Source organism: Tetrao urogallus (assembly GCF_951394365.1).
Source record: "Tetrao urogallus genome assembly, chromosome: 2".
Taxonomy (NCBI): Eukaryota; Metazoa; Chordata; class Aves; order Galliformes; family Phasianidae; genus Tetrao; species Tetrao urogallus.
Window position 1 is genome coordinate 16,050,324 of NC_136814.1, and position 19,238 is coordinate 16,069,561.

The 19,238-nt window shown below is 44.1% G+C and overlaps 1 protein-coding gene across 1 annotated transcript; it reads right to left on the bottom strand.

The window, feature by feature from the left end:
• Positions 1–2,955: 2,955 nt before the first annotated feature.
• Positions 2,956–19,237, bottom strand: DHX57 (DExH-box helicase 57; the record flags this gene model as incomplete). Its single annotated transcript, XM_079532796.1, has 20 exons — positions 2,956–3,099; positions 3,209–3,409; positions 4,348–4,482; positions 4,930–5,004; positions 5,743–5,880; positions 6,015–6,098; positions 6,193–6,288; positions 6,641–6,917; positions 7,657–7,857; positions 8,052–8,225; positions 8,971–9,067; positions 9,371–9,487; positions 11,168–11,370; positions 12,392–12,446; positions 13,062–13,195; positions 14,464–14,588; positions 15,209–15,404; positions 16,243–16,364; positions 17,051–17,241; positions 18,610–19,237. Coding segments are annotated over 20 exons (3,393 nt in total), but the record flags the coding sequence as incomplete, so codon positions are not given.
• Position 19,238: the final 1 nt, after the last annotated feature.

Consider the following 19,238-nt stretch of genomic DNA (forward strand, 5'->3'; position numbering starts at 1 on the left):
TGTATTTGGTGCATTGGAATAAACAGTGCATTTCTAACTAAGAGATACTTTGCTCTAACCCTGCTGTTCATTACTCTTTGGGCAACTAAAGCAGCTTACTGAGCTGACTCCCAGGAGGCTGTTGGGCACCGTGAGCTGAGCATGGAAACACAAGGAATACGAGACTTCTGGTTTTCCTTTGCTCTTGATTAAAGGACCAATGAACTCAAGGTACTTGGAATAATTTGGGGATGTAACCCACTGAAGTAACTGACTTTAGAGTTCTCATTTTGTATTCCAGTTGTCCAAACAGTTCAAAGCACTACAATTTTGGAGGGAAGGATTGATGTTTGTGATAAGGTGGAAGAGCCAGTGCTGAAAAAAATGCATCTGGGTAGTCCTTCTAGGAGGAAAAACAGCTTTTCTTACAACATCTTTGCTCCTCTGCCAAGATTTGGTTGAGGGGCAGCTCCTTGGAAGTGATGGAACAGAAGTGTTCCACGTGAAACCGGGAGCACTGCTGGAAGGGGTGAGACGTGCTTCCCAGTCACTTAACACCAGCACTGCTGCTTTGTTCACAGTCAGTCACCTGGATTTCATGTGGTCATGTCCTGTTAGATATGGACTCCAGAGGAAACTCAGATGCAGCTCAGTAGTAGTGTGGAGAGTTTGTCCTGTGCTTTGGGGGTGCATGGCAGCTGGGCTCTGGCTTTTCCTCCTCCAAACACCTGAGGCATTAGAATGGCTTTCCAGCCCTTGGAGTGCTGTAGCTGGTAAAAACTGGTACTATGAAAATAGAGATGTTGCACAGAAGGGCAATGGTTACCAGCATAAAAGCATAAATGGTTACCTGAGATGCATATAGTGGTGTTTAAAAGGTATTATGCTGTGTACAAATGCCCCAGATCTCTGTAAAAGTTAAAAAAAAAAAAAAAAAAAAAAAAGAGAAAAAAAGAAAAACCCCACAACAAAACCCATAAACTGAGATTATACTTTAACAAAAGAAGTCACAGTTATACTGCATAAAGGCTTTAGCATGTCCCCACATCAGCCCAATGCAGCCACCTTCTGCTAAAGGAAGTAATAAGTGCCCCATAAAACAGGTTAGTGCTTCTGGGGAGCTGTCAGGCTGTGAGAAGGAGGGAGGCACTACCACATCAAACCCCTCCTGAAGTAAAGTGGCACAGCAGCCCAGGAGATGTTTTAGAGGAATGATAAAGGAAACACGGGCATTACCTGCCTTCAGCTCCTGACTGCATGGATGTGTGTTATTCCTGCCCCTGGCCTCCTTTATTCTACCACCGCACGAGGATGTTCCATGAGTGCTCCCTACTACATTCAGAAGTTGGATGCTTCTAAACATAGCCTGTAGCAGCCCCTGCTGCTCTTGTCCCCTGAATTTAGCATGAGAGGGAGAGAAAAGAATCCCGCAGGACTTCCTTGAGTGTTACTTTCCATCCAAAGCACTACACTCCTTGATGGTTGCAAAATGCTTTTATTGAAGAGGGATACCATTTTGAAAGTACAAAAGTCCAAAGTGAGAAATGGGATCTGTTCCTATTGCACTCTGCAGCCAACCTACGCGTAGCTGCTGTTCATTGATCCTGAACAGGAGAGACTGCCAGCTATACCCAGAAGCAGCATCACTTGTGATGGTGCCACCTCATACAGCTAAGGGCTGCACACTGTCTTGACAACACACAGAAAACGTCTCAGAAGAGCTACAAAGTTCCCACAAGAGTAGTTGGCTTTAAGCAGCTCTTTGCCAGACCTCAGAAAAACCAAGTAGCACTGTCCAGGTATGCAGCTACAGAAGATGGTGCTACTGTTGATGTGTTCTCTTGCTGGCATCAACAAGGTGTGGGGCAGAGGTACAGGAGAGTCTTCTGCAACTCAGCGTAGTGCAGAACCTGTCCTACTGTAGCAGTAGTCAGCCTTAGCACAGTTTATGCTCTTTTTTCACCGCTTCTGCACATATTTAACTAGAGAAATGCTTGCCTCTCTGCTCCTTCCTCAGCTTGAAGGCTGCTTGTAGGCACGTCTGGTGGTAGAGATGGTGTTTGCTGTTTTTCTACCACAGACGACAGCAAAATCAACTACTACCATTTGCAATTGCCATTACATCGAGCAGTTCCAGTTCTGAAACCCTAAACATCACAAACCAGCAGTGTGATAAAGGAAGTAGTACTATTTCATCACTGTAGTCTTCACGCGTGTCTGTTAACAGTGCTTCCCCAGAGCAAGACTGGTGAAAATTCCCTCCCCTCCTCCAAAGTCAGTGATACAACGGTGGCAGGAGGAATACCACCCCTGAGAAGCATTTAACAACCAGCACTACATTCCAGTGAAGTAATTTTTCAGGGGGCTACAGCAGTCCCCCCCCCTTTCTGCTGTGTTCCACAGTTCAGGAGGCCTGAAAAACCCTTCTTTCAGGGGAAATAGCCACCTTTTCCTGCAGCAATACATTTAAGCCACAGCATTCTGTGCTGATCCAGGAAGTTAGTCCAACTGGACTTAAACTGAGTCTCCCTTTTTAAGGGCTTTGGGTTAAAGACCAATTGCCTCAGTGAAATCTCGCTCAAAATGTAGAATTGAGTTTGAACCAATTTAACAGCAGATGCTTTCAGACATTATTATTAGAAGCAGCAGCTGTGTAGCAGTTCTGTGACCAAAACCCCTTTCTGCCAACGTACAGTTTCACAGAAAAATGTGCTCTTCTAGTTGGTTTCTACTCCTCCTGCAAAATTTGCCATTTTCCTGTGTCCTACTGTAAGGCATGCTGTTAGCAACAGGCAAGCTCTCTGCAAACTGTCAAAATAAAAACCCACACCAGCCAACAGCATCACTGCCAGCCTGGTGTTCCAGAGATCAACGCCATATTCTCAGATAACAAATACATAAAGACAATGATGTTACCTGGTCTATTATCAGGCTCTAATGACACAGGCTGCATCTTTACAGAAAGCCACTCACGCCTTACTGTGTGGTCACAAGCTTTACGATCATACCGATGATGCGAGACCCACGAGGGCACATGCATAAATCCATGCTGGGATTCTTGATCTTATCCTGCAGCAACTGGTCGAGTTCACAGCGCAGCTCCTTCACCAGCTCAGCCACCTGGCACGCACAGCACAACACACAGGTGAGCGCAAAGCTCCTGAAACGCACCTCCCCCGTCTCAAACACAGAGCTCTGCAGCACGCCCAGCATGATCCCTTCCCCTTACCTGGTGAGAGGCTGCCACAAACCGTATCCACCCGTCATCGAGGGAAATGACAAACTCTCCCTTCTGCAGCTGCATGTGAACCTGCCCGCCTCCCAGCAGCACCAGCGGGTACACTGACACCATGCTGCAGTCTCGAATGAACACGCGGCTGGTCTTGATCTTCTCATGGTACACCAGGTAGGGGCTCTCAAAATGCCTGGTCTGCAATGGCAGAGCCCAAAAGACTCTGGTTAAACACAAAGAACATGTGTACTGCCCTCCTTACAGCATCACTTGTACTGCAGCCCGCTCGGGCAAATACAGGATTGCCTGCAAGAGCTGCAAGGAACAGCAAATGTGCCCACACATTTCACAGACTCTTCAGGCCACGACAACTGCCCTCAACTTCATGAGTTAGCCCTGCTCCCACACACTCTGCAGTAAGCTTGTCACAAATCAGCTGATTGCCAACCACACCTCAAGGGCCACAGCTCTTTTTCACACTACAGAGATTTCATGTGCTCTTGTAAAAGAAAGTGACTGAGAAGTCTTTAAAACCTCGTTTTGCAGTTAATAATAAGAGCCCCACGCTTTAAGCGAGTGATTTATAACCTGGAAAAACACAGAATTACACAGAATTATCAAATATGGAGGCAGACCTCATTAGACAGTGCTACCATCTATCATGGTAAGGAGAAGAGCTCTTATCTAAAAATGACTATTAAGACAGAAGGGAAACTATTGAGTTTTGAGGACCCATGAAGAAACAAATCAGATTATTTGGCCAGGGATTATTTACCAATACATAATACCTCAGCCTCACGTTGGGTGACCTGTATGTACAGAAACACTGCATGCATGCTACCTTAATAGCAAGGAGAAGCTGGGGAGTGCCACAACTGCACTTTTGTGTGCAGCTTTGTGGACACAGCAAAACATTGATGGGGGGGGTCTCCGTGTCTTCTAATTCTACTCCAGAGGATGAAGTTTAATTCTGTGCTCAAGAGCAATACACCCTTATTTATCAACAGGGAGATAATCATTAAGCATTTTTTTTCTTAAGCTTCAAAAGGGTCCCTCACTTCTCATCTGTTCAAGGAAAGGCGATTTTTGTTTTAATAAAAAAGTTTGTCTGAAGGGAAAAAAAAAAAAATCCTGACCTGATAATTCACAGATGAAGGGTGAATGTGAACATAACCATCATTTTTTGTAACAAACTTCAGCTCTTCTGCTTTTGGTTGCATTTTGACAGCTCCTGTACTGGTCTTCTGATATTTGCCCTCTGGCTTTTTAACCTATATGGTGCAAGACAAAAAGTTACAAAAATCTGCTGTACCAGAATTATGAATTCACTTTCAGAACTTCTGTTTTATCAACAACAGATTCTCAGGCAGTAAACAAGTCAAGTCACTAAAGACAGATGCTATACTGCAGGTACTGTCTAAACGCTGACATTTCATTGGTAACCTCTGTCTTTTAAAAAGCTGTAATTTACAGTAGGTTCTTAAAAAGATTCGCTGCTGGCATTTATGTGGCACTAAAAAACCGCCGTACCAGCAGTGGTATCAAACAGGAGTTGGGCAACCTGGCTCTGGCACAAGCAGCTTTGGAAACCTAAAGCAGGCTGTGGTCCACCAGTCAGGCCATGCTGCAGCTGGCAGTGTGGACACGCTGTGTAACCGCTGCGTAGCAGCATTTCTAACAACGCATCAACTTCAAAGAGTGAAAAAGCATTCTTTTACCTGGACAACGTTGGGATACAGCGCAGCACACAACATAGCCGAGATCAGCTTGATGTTCTCCGCATTTGAATTAGCCTACGAAATTAATAAACGCATTAGGCACCCTGCAGGTAGGTCAAAAGACAAAGACCTGCTGCTGGAATGAATCCACTGCTGAAACTGATTTCCTTGCATAGCTGCACTGCTGTGTTTTACAACAGACAACCAGTCGTTGGTCCAGAGGTCTCAGACTAGACTGAAGTGCTGCCCAAGAGCTATTTAGAGCCCACGAGACACCAGCTATCTAATTGTTCCCGTGTCTGGCTACAAAGTAGGGAAAGAAAGCACACATCCCAACATGCAGGGAGACACTACAGCTACCAAGCTCTTACTGCCCTGCCACGTAGCCCCAGGAGATCTCCAGCTCAGCAGGTACTGCTTTCTGAGCATTGTCTGCAATGCTGAAGTATTTCACTGCCTGCTCTGTAACGCAATTCCATTCCCCAAAATAAAGCCTGCACTAATGCCAACATCCAGCCCATGAATCAGACCTGTGTCCTTCCAGCACTCGCTGCCACCATGTGTGCCATGACAGCGGCATTTCACTTTCTCAGAACACACTGCTGTGTCAGTCTCACCTCCATACCTGGTCCTGTTCTTGGGCACATAGGGTCTGAAGTAATGGAGGTTAATACCATACAGGGAGGAAAAACTTAACAGGTGTTTGTTGCAAGGTCGCATCCAGAAGCCCATCAGGCTAGAGCTAACAGCTAGCATTCAGGCCACATCAAAAGCTGCAACATCTGTTCAAAGCACCAAAATGCTGCAAATTACCTCTTCTCCTGTGGCATCCAAGACACCATCGCCTTCCTGGGACCACTTCCTCTCAATATCCCTGGCTCTTAACCCCTCCTTCACAAACCCAATGTCGGAAAGCAGCTCTGTGAACTGTCTTTTCAGACTGGCAATTTCCTACAGAGAAAGAAAGGTCTGTGATGTGAGACCCACAGAGGCAAGAGAGCCCAGAGCTTGCTCGGTTTAGGCACCAGAACTCTGCCTCAGTGTCCTCAACCAGTCCCTGCACGAGGCCACAAAAACTGACTCACCTGAAGAACTCTTCCTGATAAGAAGTTCTCCCGGCAATAGTTGTAGCTTGCCTGAGAGCCTTCTTTGGTACTTAAACGCCATCCCTAATTGAAAAGGCAAGAGCAAACCTTGAAGTACTGACATTCACACTGTGATACATCACAGACCTCCGATAGAGGCTTATCATTTTTAGCTCACCTTATACGCCTGAAGAAGAGCCAGATAGTCGCTGTTTCCTACTGCAAAGTTCAACTTCTTTTTGTTTGCTTCTTCCCTTTTATCCCACGGGGACACCTAGAAAGGCAGGAACAGATTAATCTCACCATGTAACTGCTTCTTATATTCGCTTTCAATTTTTACACTAAACCTGGACAAAACGGACTGGCGGCACTTAATGTTTATTAACTGTAGTAACAGCATTGTTTCAATGCTTGCTTGTAACTACTACTTGTGTCACTGCTGCATGACTTTCATCATCTACTTGTAATGACTCTTCTGATGAGCACTGCATCAAGCATATAAACTGGGGAGGCTAAAAAGGAGAGTAAAAATACCCAGGTATAGTATGCTGCAGTTCACAGCAGCATTCACTGCTGTATGAAAATGTACTGCTTTCAAAGCTGGAAATGTGACTAAGAATACTTACAAAGGGTGACTTAAAAGCCAGACTGGCTGCTATTGTGAGTGCAGGATCCAGGCAGCGGAAGATGGTGCCAAACAGCATTAGTTTGCCAATCCTGACATCAACAGGCAGGGAAGCCAAGTGATATCCCAGAGGAGTGAGCTTTTCATCTGCAGTTAACGCTCCCAAGTCTTGTAGACGCAGCTTTGACGCCCTCAAAGACTCAGTTCTGGGGGGCTCAATTAGTCGTGACAGAACAGAATGAAGGCTCTGTGCAGAAAACATCTCCAGAATCTTAATTCTTAAGGAGGGGCAAAAAAAATTGGAAGAAAAAGAAGGCAGCTTAATTCCATGGACAGGATGCTAGAGCAAGCATTTATCAAAAACACAGCAAATCTACTTCAAAAGCACGGCCCCTTGAAGAGGTTCTGTAAAGAGTGATTAAACTCAGGAAGCCATATGGATGGCTTACCTCCATCCAGTCTCACAGTCAGGAAGAACAGATTCTTATTTATCACACAGGGTTTTAAAATGAAGCTTTCTCTGAAAAAACATTTTTTCTTGTTTTGTTTCTTTCTTGTATGAAGGCGTGTATAGAGTGAGGCAGGAGCAAAAAGGCCTCTTCATTTAGCATTGGTGTTATGGTGGTGTTGGATCCAGGTTTGGACTTACTGCACTAGGTTACCCAACAACTCCAAGGGAGAATTTAGCATAGAGAGATAAACATCTGGTGTGGGTCCAGAGCACAGGAATGCAAGCATCTTCTCGGGGGGCGAGACCCTTTTCCTAGTGCCAAATAAGAGTTAAGCACTGTGCAAGAATATAGGGAGATCTGAGACATGGCATGATTAGATCTCTGGATTCAGAGGGACTGTGATAGTGAGATCAAGAGAACCTGAAACCTCCAAAGCAAGTTTCTTGGTTTTGTGATGCTACTGAAGGAACTAAATTCCTTAATAAGGACATTTCAGATACTTCCTGATGTGGAGGGAGGACATTCTACACTGAGTCTTTCAGGTAATATAGAAACAGCAGCTCACCTCAGACAAAGCTGCTCCAAGGGCACTCTTTGTATTTCTGGTAACTGCTGTTTTATGAGCTGATGGTTATAGTGATGGCTAGTGAAAAGATGGAAGCAGACACCTGAAGCCACACGGCCCGCTCGTCCTTTCCTTTGCAGAGCATTGGCCCTGGACACAAACGTGTCTTCCAGACTTTCCATTCCTTTGCTTGGGTCATACCTACAGGAGAGCAAGAAATAGGCTTATATTCATGGGTGCAGGGTGAACAAAGCTGCAGCTCAAGCAGACAGATGGTGCCAACCTCTATATGGACCCTGCAGCTGGATCTGGGTCCAGACTGGCTCCCCCACCTCCTAGCAGCTCCTTCAGGTTCTTCCCAGCTCTCTGCACAGAGCAGGAACGAATCCCAATACCTTTTCTCTTTCATTTTTCCGGAATCAATCACATAGACCACATCATCAATGGTGACAGATGTTTCTGCAATGTTGGTAGAGATGATGATTTTGATAACTCCTGCAGGAGGGCGGAGGAACACAGACTGCTGTTCTTCACTGGACAGCGAAGAATGAAGGGGATAAACAACACACCTGGAGGAAAAGTACGAGAGTATGCTCAGCACATCTCTGCTTTTTTCCTCCTGGGAACAGTCTGCCTGCATGCACTTTTGCACTGCCAGTATCAGACACTGCACACAGCCATTCAAATTTATGTAAAAAATGGCAAACTTCCCTGCCGTATCAATTTTAAGACATGTCCTAAGGGAAGGTTGGAGAAGTTTGCAGAAGGAACAGGTCTCAGAATGGGGCTGAAAAAAAAAAAAAAAAAAAAACCTGTCTCCTGTGAACAGTCTAGAACATTCAATTTATAATGCCAGACTGGAAAGGATCACTCCAGTCAACCTTATCAAAGGCATCTGTGTAACTACTGTTTAGTCATGGAGATCCAGGTACATCTCCATGTAGCAATCTGTGATCCAATACAACCACAGTAACAGCTGAAGGCTTTTTAGGGCACATTCTGAAAGAGAACAATAGCTGAGGAGAAGTTTTCAACAGTCCACTGGACCATGCAGAGCACAAGGTAGAGAAACTCAGCACTAGGATTTCTGAGAACTACAACAGGCAACAAAATTGACACCTTTCAAACTTCTGAGATAAGAAAAACCAATCAGAGCAAGTCAGTAAGACAGTAGAGGAGGAATTACCTTGACTGGGTCGTATCACAAACACACATTTAATAAACTTTATTTGTCCCTTGATAAAAGCAGACTGTGCTGAAAGCTACTCTTTTTTTAATGGGTAAAGATATCATCTGGGAATTTTTGTGCCTTACCTCTTGCTGTGTCTGTTATTAAAAAGGGCATTAGACTGGAGCTGCTCATAAAGCATCTTGATTTCTGCTAGACCAGGCAAAAATATCAACACAGCACCTAAGTACGTCAATCAAGAAAAATAACGATCACTCAATAGAAATGATGCTAGGATACGTTATTAATGCAGAAGGCCAAGGCAAAGCTCCAGCCCTGTTCTGCAGTTCTTGTACGAAAAGCATACAGGCTGCAACACTTTCTCACCGAAGACTTTCCAAAGTAGACAATTCTCATCTTACCCCACCCTATGCGTACCAGGGTTTTTGTTACCCAGAACACTGAACACAAAACATTATCCTGAGGCTGTCTACAAGTGCACAATCTCCGTGAATCTACCTCTGTTCATCTCTCAGTGTGAGATACCTGGGGGGTATGAATGTTTGCCATCAACTATCCACTCCAGCAAGGCTTCAATTAATTCCAGATTAACTTTGTCCAAGTCCATGACAGACATTGTTTTTAACACCGTCTTGTTGACCCCTAGGGAAAAAGAAAGAAACAACACAGTTGAGTTCATCTCTCATAAAATTCACACACTGGATACAGCCAACCACCATGGCTGTGTAAACATGCACAACTCAGCCTAAACAACACCTGGTTTATACCAGACAGAGGCAGCCTCACAAGTCACTCTGGTCCAGCTCTGCTTTTCTCACACTTTATCACGGTTCACATTTGCCCTGTATAAAGCCTAGACGAGGATTTATCTGTGAGCATACTTATAGTAGGAGGAGCTGGAAGCTTTCACGTGGTCAGTGGTACAGTTGATACAATAAAAGGAAGGGATGCCATCCAAAGGGACCTGGACAGGCTCAAGAAGTGGGCCCACATGAACCTAATGAGGTTCCACAAGGCCAAGTGCACACTGTTGCTCTTAGGCTGGAGCAATCCCAGATACGTGTGCAGACTGGGAAAAGAACTTACTGAGAGCAGCGCTGCAGAGAAGGACCTGGAGGGTCCTAGTGGACCAAAGCCGGATGTGAGCCACCTGGGCGCTTGCAAGCCCACAAGGCCAACAGTGCTGTGGGCTGCATCAATGGAGGGGTGGCAGCAGGGAGAAGGAAGAGACTGTCCCTTCCTCTCCCATGAAGAAAGGCTGAGGGAGCTGGGCTTGTTCAACCTGGAGCAGAGAAGGCTCCAGGGAGATCTCACTGCAGCCTTCCAGTACTTGAGGGGAGCTTATAACCAGGAGGGAGATCTACTTCTACATGGTCCGACAGCAACAGGACAAGGAAGGATGGCTTTAAGATAAAAGGGGTATTTATATTAGATGTTTAGGGGGATTTTTTTCATTCACAGGACAGCAAGGCCCTGGCACTGCTGCCCAGAGAAGCTGTGGTGCCCTATCCCTGGAGACGCTCCAGGCCAAGAGGGTTGTGGCCCTGGGCAGCCTGTGCTGGGGGGCAGCCCTGCCCATGGCTGGAGGTTAAAAATAAATGATCTTTTAGGTCCCTTTCAACCCAGGCCATTACATGATTCTATGATTTACTGATACCTTCTCAGGCTCTCTCTCTTCTTCCTTCCAACATTTCTTACATCAGCTCAAAAACAGACCAACCCCACTACCCTTCTGAGATGCTAAATCTCCAGCAGAAATTTGAAAAGCAATTGAGAGCAATGACTCTCACTCACTGCCACTGGAGAGCTCACCATTATGGCATGAGAGTGTGCAGGAAGGAGACAAAGCGCAGGGAGTATTTTGATGTTGAGAATGGGGGGAGTTAATGGAAAGGTCTGCCCTCTTCATTAAGCCTTTCACAGTGACTTGTCTTCTCAAGGAAGGCTCATGATGCTGAAGTGATGTTGATCCTTGAGGCAGATGCATGCTAAGCATTATGTAAAACCGGTCCAGCAAGAACAGGTAAAGAAAACTCAAAGTCAACTAGTTATCCAAAAAGAGATGGAAATAGACAGCAGCTGAGAACTACCCCTTTTCAGATGCTCGAAAAGCTGTTTGCAGTCCAGATCTTTGTTACAGTTTAAGAAAATGAAGTTTGTTTTGTTTTTCAAAGCTTACAAGGTTTCCCATCTAGAAAGCAGCAACTAGCTTAACTTCACCACTACAGAATTCTGAATTACACACCTGCATTCAACATACACTATTATATGCTAGCATAACATGTTGGCTTGCAAACCTACTGGATTTAAGAAGGGGCTCACCTTTGTATCGCTTAAGCAGCTGCTTCAGAGTTAACTTTTGGTCTGGGTCTGAATCCTTGACAGCTGAGTCAGCGTCTTCCAGCAAACCAGCACGTCTCAAGTCTTCCTCCACTTCTTCAAATGCAGTTCTTTTGTGTCTTGCAGTCAGTTTGTTTTCTTGCTTTGTCTTGCGCCTGTAGGGACTGCTGTCCTCTAAGACATACCTGCACAGCAGAGGAATTAATAATCTTCAAGTGGCAAGGAAAGAAGCCCAACAGCCCCCATGCAGTAACTAGCTACAGAGACAGGGCATCACAGCTATACAAAGTTCCTCTCAGATTTATATGTAATTGTATTTCACACTGACTGCAATTCATGTTACTGCTCCAACTCCACTGTAAGGACAGGTGAAGCAGCACTTTTAAAATAGATTCAATTTTACTGATGGAAGGGCATGGCAAAGCGAGCCGTTAAGCCCCAGCGCAACTCAAGTTATTGAGCAACTCTAACTTCAGTGCAAAGCAGTTCCAGAATAAACTGCGGCCAAGAAAGCGCCATCACCTGCACTACAGCTCTTCTCTCCCATGCTAACAAGTCATCAGTGCTCAAAGTTTTAGCCAGCTTTGGGCTGAGGAGAGAGGTCTCCATACTGGGAGGAGGGTGTTCTAGAAGCTGTAATGAGAAACACCTGGACTGCAAATGTGAGCTAAACTCAGAGAGCAGCTCAGAGCAACAATCTGCTTATAACTCAGAACAGCTGACTGATTTACTATCTGGAATATCTGAGCTGCTATGACTCCCCAGCAGCTACTATTGATAGCAGGAATATTTGTCTCACTTTCTGCTGTGAGGTAGAGCTTACAAAAAGGAAATTCTGCTCTTTTTCACCTTCAGTGAAGAAATCTAACAACTTTTGCTTGCCAACATCTAACCACCAGTGAAACAAACAAGGGGTGGATAAGGAGGTAGTTCTGTCAATACACAAGCACTAACAGAAGTTAGCAAAGTTCACTTCTTGAGTATTTACATGGTATCTAACTCAGAAAAGGTTTTGGCACAGTACTGTAGATCCCATAGAGGTATAAGAAGCATCTTTTACAGCCTGTGCTTTAGCAGGACTCCAGGTCTTCAAGTAATGGGATAGCTGATAGTACTTTCTTTTTTTTTTTTTTTTTTAAATTTATGCACAGGTACAGTGCAACTTTAAATTTCAAATACATCTGAGACAGTCTGGCAGTTTCATACCTTGTCATTGCAATCACATCTTCCAGAAAAAACTGATCTACAGGAAATGTTCGACCTAAAAGAGAACGTAAGGAAGTAAATCTATGTGCCACAGAAGAGACAAAAGATGGCAATTATGTTACACTGCTTATGATTTCACACACAGGCTTCACCACTTCAATCCTTCATCCACCTCTGTGACCTAAAAAACCTAACGTGGGACTCTCATCTCTATCCCTCTGTGCTCTTACAGCAGATGTTTTCCAAGCATGGTTTGGCAACATGCACACACACAGTCAGAGAAGGGCTGATACCCTTACAGGAAGTTTAAGCTGTGGTGAAAGTAGCTCAGGGAACCACACCATACACATCTTGTCACTTTCAGCTTTTAGGGAGGGAAATTCTGCTGGTATAAGAAAAGCTTCAAAAAGACTCAATTTCCAAGACTTTTCTGATAAACCCACTAGCTTTTACATTTAAGACCTTGTAATTGCAGTTACTGAAGAAATGCACATCTTGCAACTACGTATAGTTAGCACTTTGCTCAGAACCAGAGTTAAAACCATCTTTTTTCCCATTCAACACTGATGTACACAGAAATACAGAAACATTCCACAAGCAGAAAAAAAAAACAAAACCAAAGCTCTAAAGCAATGAATATTGACAAGATAATAAAAATGACTGTTTTCACCTGGTATGTTAATAATTGGACAGGAGTGAAAGTATTGAGAAAAAAGCTCTGCATTCAAGGTGGCACTCATTAGGATAATGCGCAGGTCTGGTCTCTGAATCATTATATCCTTCAAAACCAGCAGCAAGAAGTCACTGAAGAAAGCAAGCAAAAAGACAGTTGAACTTTTTCATTGTTAGCTTTCAGACCTCTTTTTGCCATCCATATTCTCTCCACTTTCAGTGTTTTCAGTAGCATGGCAATAGAATCACATCAACGCCATGAGCTTCTTAGAACAGCAGGAGCTAACAATGCAGTGAGTTAGTGGAAGCCCATCTACTCCTGTGAGGACGGGCAAACAGCAGCTACAATTGCCTTTAACCAGTTTCACATCACCCAAGAAAGACAGCGTAACAAAGGAGGAATCACTTACCCCTTTGTGAGGACCAGGGCTGGCTGAAGACTCCAAAGGAGACCATCTCCACACTGAGATGCTTGCCTTGCAGCTGCCAGCCCTTAAATGAGGCTGGGTTCTGGTGGCACAGCTGAATTGCTCACCCCTGTGCTCCCAGGGCTGGCTACACCCTGTCCCCAGGTGCTCAATCACTGGTTAGGCTGTGACCCTATGTTTCCCACACAGCTTATTTTCTGGCTTTTCCTTACTAGAGGGCCAGGATTACTTAGCAAATATATTTAAAATGCTCTAGTTACCTTATAAAATAACTACATAAATGACAAGAACATTAGGCAACAAATTAATTAACAGATGAGTTACTTTTGCTCCTTCCCCACTGAGAGAGCTACTCAAACTTCTTCCCTGCTCGCTATATTTTCCCCTAGCATTTAATGGTTTTTGTGACACACCTAAGGTTATAAGCAATTTTAGATGAGAAGAAAGAAGAATCCTTGAGAGAGACACATCCTTTTATGGGGCTAAAATACAACCAGAACTGTAGACTAACAGGTCACAATCAAAGCCTCCTCTAAGCCCACTGTATTTCAGTATTTCACAAGGAAAGCATCAAAGAAAAAGACCTTTGCCACCTAGTTTACAGAAAGAAAAACAGTTCCCACAAGGTTATCTGAAGAACTGTGCTTATTTCATAAAAAGCTGAAACAAGGGAGGAGTTGAGAACCAGAAAATCAGAAAAATGTAAAAAGTTACCAATTCCCCCCCATCATCCAAAACCTCTTTTTAACATCACTGCAACATGATGGCAGATTGGAAGAACAGAATGTAAGAGATGCGCTCACTTTACAGCTACTGCAACACAACACATCAACAGTCTTAAGATAAAAACCTTAAACCAGACTCATTCCACTAGCCCGTTCTTACTGCCACAAACAACTTCAGACACTGCATCTTCATCATCACCTCTCTGACTGTTTCTTCGTTTTGCTTATGGGATCAAAGATCACTCACCTTTCTTCCGTTCTTTCATGAACCTCATCAACAATAACGTGTGTAATGCCCTGCAAAGTCAGATCACCTTCAAGCCTCCTCAGCAGCACACCTGTGGTGCAGTACAGCAGTCTGGTAGCTGAGGACTGGAAAGGTAAAATACAGCAGTTGGATGGGCTGTGCACAACTTAACACAGCGCAAAGTGGGGCAATAAAGCTTCCGCTGGGTGCTGGGTACGACAGCAAGGAAACACACAATCCTTGATGGAGACAGGACTGGATAATTTTTCTTTGCTGATTAAAACTTAAGAGCATCCGCTTCATACAAGGAGGCATTGCTAACTGTAAGTGGTAAACAAACAACTGCTTTTCCTCTGGAAGCTGTTTTGTGATAACCAACTTGGAGATAAATGGAAACAGGCAGGGAAATGAAGTCAGTGTGCTCAGATAACCTCTAGAGGAAAAGTACTTCTAGTACTGAGCGTCATTCTCAGGGCCTTCACCCACTGTCTCAACACAGACAAACAACAACACCAGATGCAGAACTGCACTCTCATTCTGTGAAATGGACTGTGCAATTCAGGATGAAATGTATATATTTTTTATAATACATTATAAAATATGGGTGACACAGACTTCCTGATCTCACTGTATGGTGGATATAGGACAGACATTCTGTATCCTAGACAAGCACTAGGCATGTTTCAATAGAACTAAATGAAAACCAACAAGCAAAGCAGATGCCTTTACAAAGCAAAGCACATACCTTTACACTTTCTAAGCGGATCTGATAGCCAACAGTGACACCAACCCTTTCTGTTCTCTCTTTGGCTACACGCTCAGCCACAGAAATGGCAGAGATCCTGCGAGGCTGAGTACAGATGATGTTTGCAACTGTGTTTGGAGAACCTTGCAATGAGTTATCCAAAATAAACTGAGGAATCTGAGTGGTTTTCCCACATCTGCATGACAAAAAAAAGCAGGCATCAATTAAAACACAGTGACAAAAAACAAAGCTCAATAAAAGGCAAACGCCTTCCATCCAGATAAACAGACTGCATTTCACCTGCAATCTGCTTTGTTCCACTAATGTCATTTTTTATATGAACTTCATGTAAGATTGCTGCCACTGCTCAGGGATGATTAATAACCCTAATCTTTTCTCCCACATAAGCTTTCAAGCAATTAATTTTTGAAAAGTTATACGAGAGCTGACCAAGTATGAACAAATGACCTCACAGAGAAAATCTTTTTGGACGCCACAGCCTCAAGAGGACATGAAACTATGACAGTGTCCAAAAGAGGGCTACAAAGATGGTGAGGAGTCTAGAGGGCGAGGGATGTGAGGAGTGCTGAGGTCTCTGGGTTTGTTCAGCCCAGAGCAGAGGAGGCTGAGGGGAGGCTGTTGGGCAGCCTGTGGCTTTCTCTCAAGGGGGAGTGGAGGAGCAGCGCTCCAGGGGAGTGACCAGAGATAGAACCCAAGAGGACAGCATAAAGCTGTGAAACAGGAGGCTCAGACTGGATATCATGAAAAGGTTCTTCTCCAGAGAGTGGTTGGGCATTGGAACAGGCTCCCCAAGGCAGTGCTCATGGCACCAAACTGATGAGTTCAGGTAGCGCCTGGAAGATGCTTGCAGACATATGGTCTGACTCTGGGGAGGTGCTTATGTGGAGCCAGAGTTGGATTTGATGATCTTTACAGGTCCCTTCCAACTTGGAATATTCTATGATTCTGTATGTTTCACATTCTTCCATGTACAGTTTAATACATAAAGCCTGAATGCACAATCACACTCTTACCCTGTCATGCCACTCACAACAAGAACTTGGTGACTTGTCAGCAAATGAAGAATAGTTTCTCTCTCTTGCCACGCCGGGAGCTTCTGCCTTTCATGCAGCATGGACTGGAAGCGCCTAGAAGACTGAGACGCAATACAGTTAAGAAAGGGGTATTTGTGGTGTTCTAGATTCAACAGTGTTGGATGCTAACAGTCCTTTTGACCTTAAAGAGACACCCTGCATACAATAATCCACATATTTCTTTCCTTGCATCAAGCTTCTCTATTAAATAGAGCAAAAGGATGTTTTCTAAAACACCAAACTAATGTTGCTGTTATTCTCTGAAGTATTTGCTGTATCTTAGCATGCAGAAGCAGTCTCAGCAACCTTCTACCAGGATATACAATCTGAAAGTCAGATGAAAGCTCCCATATATAAACTACTATTGATTTTTCCCTTCTAACTATCTGACAGTGCTGAAATAGCTTCGCGAGATTCCTTGCAGGTTGCTCAAAGGCAGCAGAATCCTATCAGATGAAACAGCAGCTTCTGCACTGAGAACAAGATGCAATTTGTTTGCAAAAGATCAACACAAACAAATCAATCTAGCCTACATCTCTTCTGAAACAACATTTAGCAGTGCATATTTCATTCTCTTTCAGGGGAAGTACACAACTGGAGACAGATGTTAGATGCACTGTTTGCTGAACTAATGGAAGATGAGCAACAGTAGTAAGAAAACAAAAAGAGTGAAACAGCAGCCCATTGTTTTAAATATGTATTTCTCTAAAGTGTCCATAACAGAGACATTCTGCTTTGTATACTATACCTTTTTCAGCCGAAATTGCATACAGATTTTAACGTTTTCATTATATGTAGACTTGGAGTGGACATCATACTTTCTAGAAAGCTTTTTCTTGAGGTTCACATAACTCTCATTCTCCACAATGACTTGTTGGGGCTCATCCTCCTCCTCTTCTTCTGCCACCTCTTCCTCTGGAGGCTCTGATGCTGCCGAAGCTTGAAACAGAGAACAAACATTCAGGTATTATCAAGGCAGATACCTCCATCAGCACAGTAGAAAAGAGACACATTTTCCAGTAGTGCTCTCAATAAAGAACCTTGCTAAACAGGAGATGAGGGCCTGTAGGGCAGTTTTTGACATGCACTCAGTTCAGCACCACCAGCAAACCTCCTGTCAGGCAAAGCACAACTTCTCCAGCTGCATCCCACTTGTCACAATTACCCCAGCTGTGCTCTGCAGCACCACAGTCTGGGTGGCCACAGGGCAAACCTGACTGACAACCAGTCTGCTCCAAATCACCACAGAGCTACTGAGATGCAGCACAGGTGATGGCAACACCAGCCTAAACTGATTAAAACTCCACTGTAACACTAAGTGGTTAGTGTTACTGCCACTGCCAATGACTTTTAAGCCAAGACTGAAACTGGAGTAGACACTTCAGTGCTTAGTGCCTATCGGTTTACACAGGACTGCTCACACAGTAAGCTAGCCCTCAAAAGCATTAAGGCTGCATTTATCAAAGTTGAGTATTTTGTAACACAAGGAAGTTTCTTTGAAAGCTCTGACTTCAATTTCTGGAACAAAGCTACTTTGCTGTGGAGGTGTTAAGAATAGGAATAATGTATTTTACTGTAATAAAACAAAACAGCAAAAAACAGGCTGACACTATTCAGGTGCTCTAAATTGTGATGCTATTATTCTTGCAAGCTCTCTTTAAGAAAGTTTGCCTTAGAATAAAACAGCTTTGGAACTGGGAGTCAGAAGGTAAATTAAGCCACGCAGCTACTTGTCACCCTGCCACAAATGACACAGGGTCACAACTTTCCCCCTGTGGAATACATCTAGCTGCACGAGCTTGCAAAAGAATTAATGAAAAAGAGAACCATTCTAGACTTGCCTGTAACACTATGCACAAAATCCAACTTTACAAAATTAGTTGTGAGGAAGGGTAGGTAATTTTTTTTTCCCTATTAAGACACTGTTGTGTTGATGAATAACAGGTGTGTGAAAGCTCACCAGTAACTTTCCCCATTACCTTCCAAACATGCTTCTGGACACACACCAGGTCAGTTTCAAGTGAGCTCACACCACATCTCTGCATGGTATTTTATCCACTATGTTGGAACACAACACGATCGCACTACCACGCTGAAGACGTTAGCTGTGCACGCCTTTAACTCACTTGCAGCCAGCAAAAACTCTTCCCCTGCAGTTTTACTAAACGACTTCCTGAGGGCAGATGGAATATGGATCTGGCTCAGCACATGACCTTCATCTCCAGAAACAGATTTGGAACAGATGCCATAATTGCACTCCCTGCCTTCTTTTTCTAAGCCCAGAAACCCTAGATGAAAATTTGGTACCTTCTGATACTTGATTTGAAGCAGACGCAGACTCTGTATGCAGCTTTACTGGACGTGCTGCCAGATGGGAAACAGGAGGAGCGCTGTATTTGTGGCGAGTGCTTCCAAGTACGTCGCCTATTTCAGATTCATCTTCTAAGGCCGTCACTAACGCGTACACCACCGGTTCACCAGACTCTGCAGCTATCAAAGCCTTTCCAAAAAGGAATTCGGCAATGTGCAGACGACAGGCAAGAGGCACATTCTCATCGGTGGTGTAAAATGCCACAAGAGGTGCCTGGAGTGGATACTTGTTTTCTTCAGGAAATCTTACTTCAAGTTCATATATGGGACCATCACTGTTAGATCTGAGGTGGGAATCATCTACGGAGTTCTTGGCTGATCTCAGTGGGTGGTTTGGAGGGAATTCGTGCCCGAATCTGCATTTTGAACCAAATTTGCAGCCTCCTTGGAGATAAAATTTACATATTTCTTTTGAAGTCTGCTTTGCTGTGTCCCTCGCACAACCACCCTTTTGTTTAGATTTGCTGAGCCTGTTTGTTAGGTATTCCAGTTCCAAACTAAACGTCCAAACTCTGTTTTGAATTCTTTCTACAAATTTTTCTCCATAGATTGACCGTAGGGCAAAA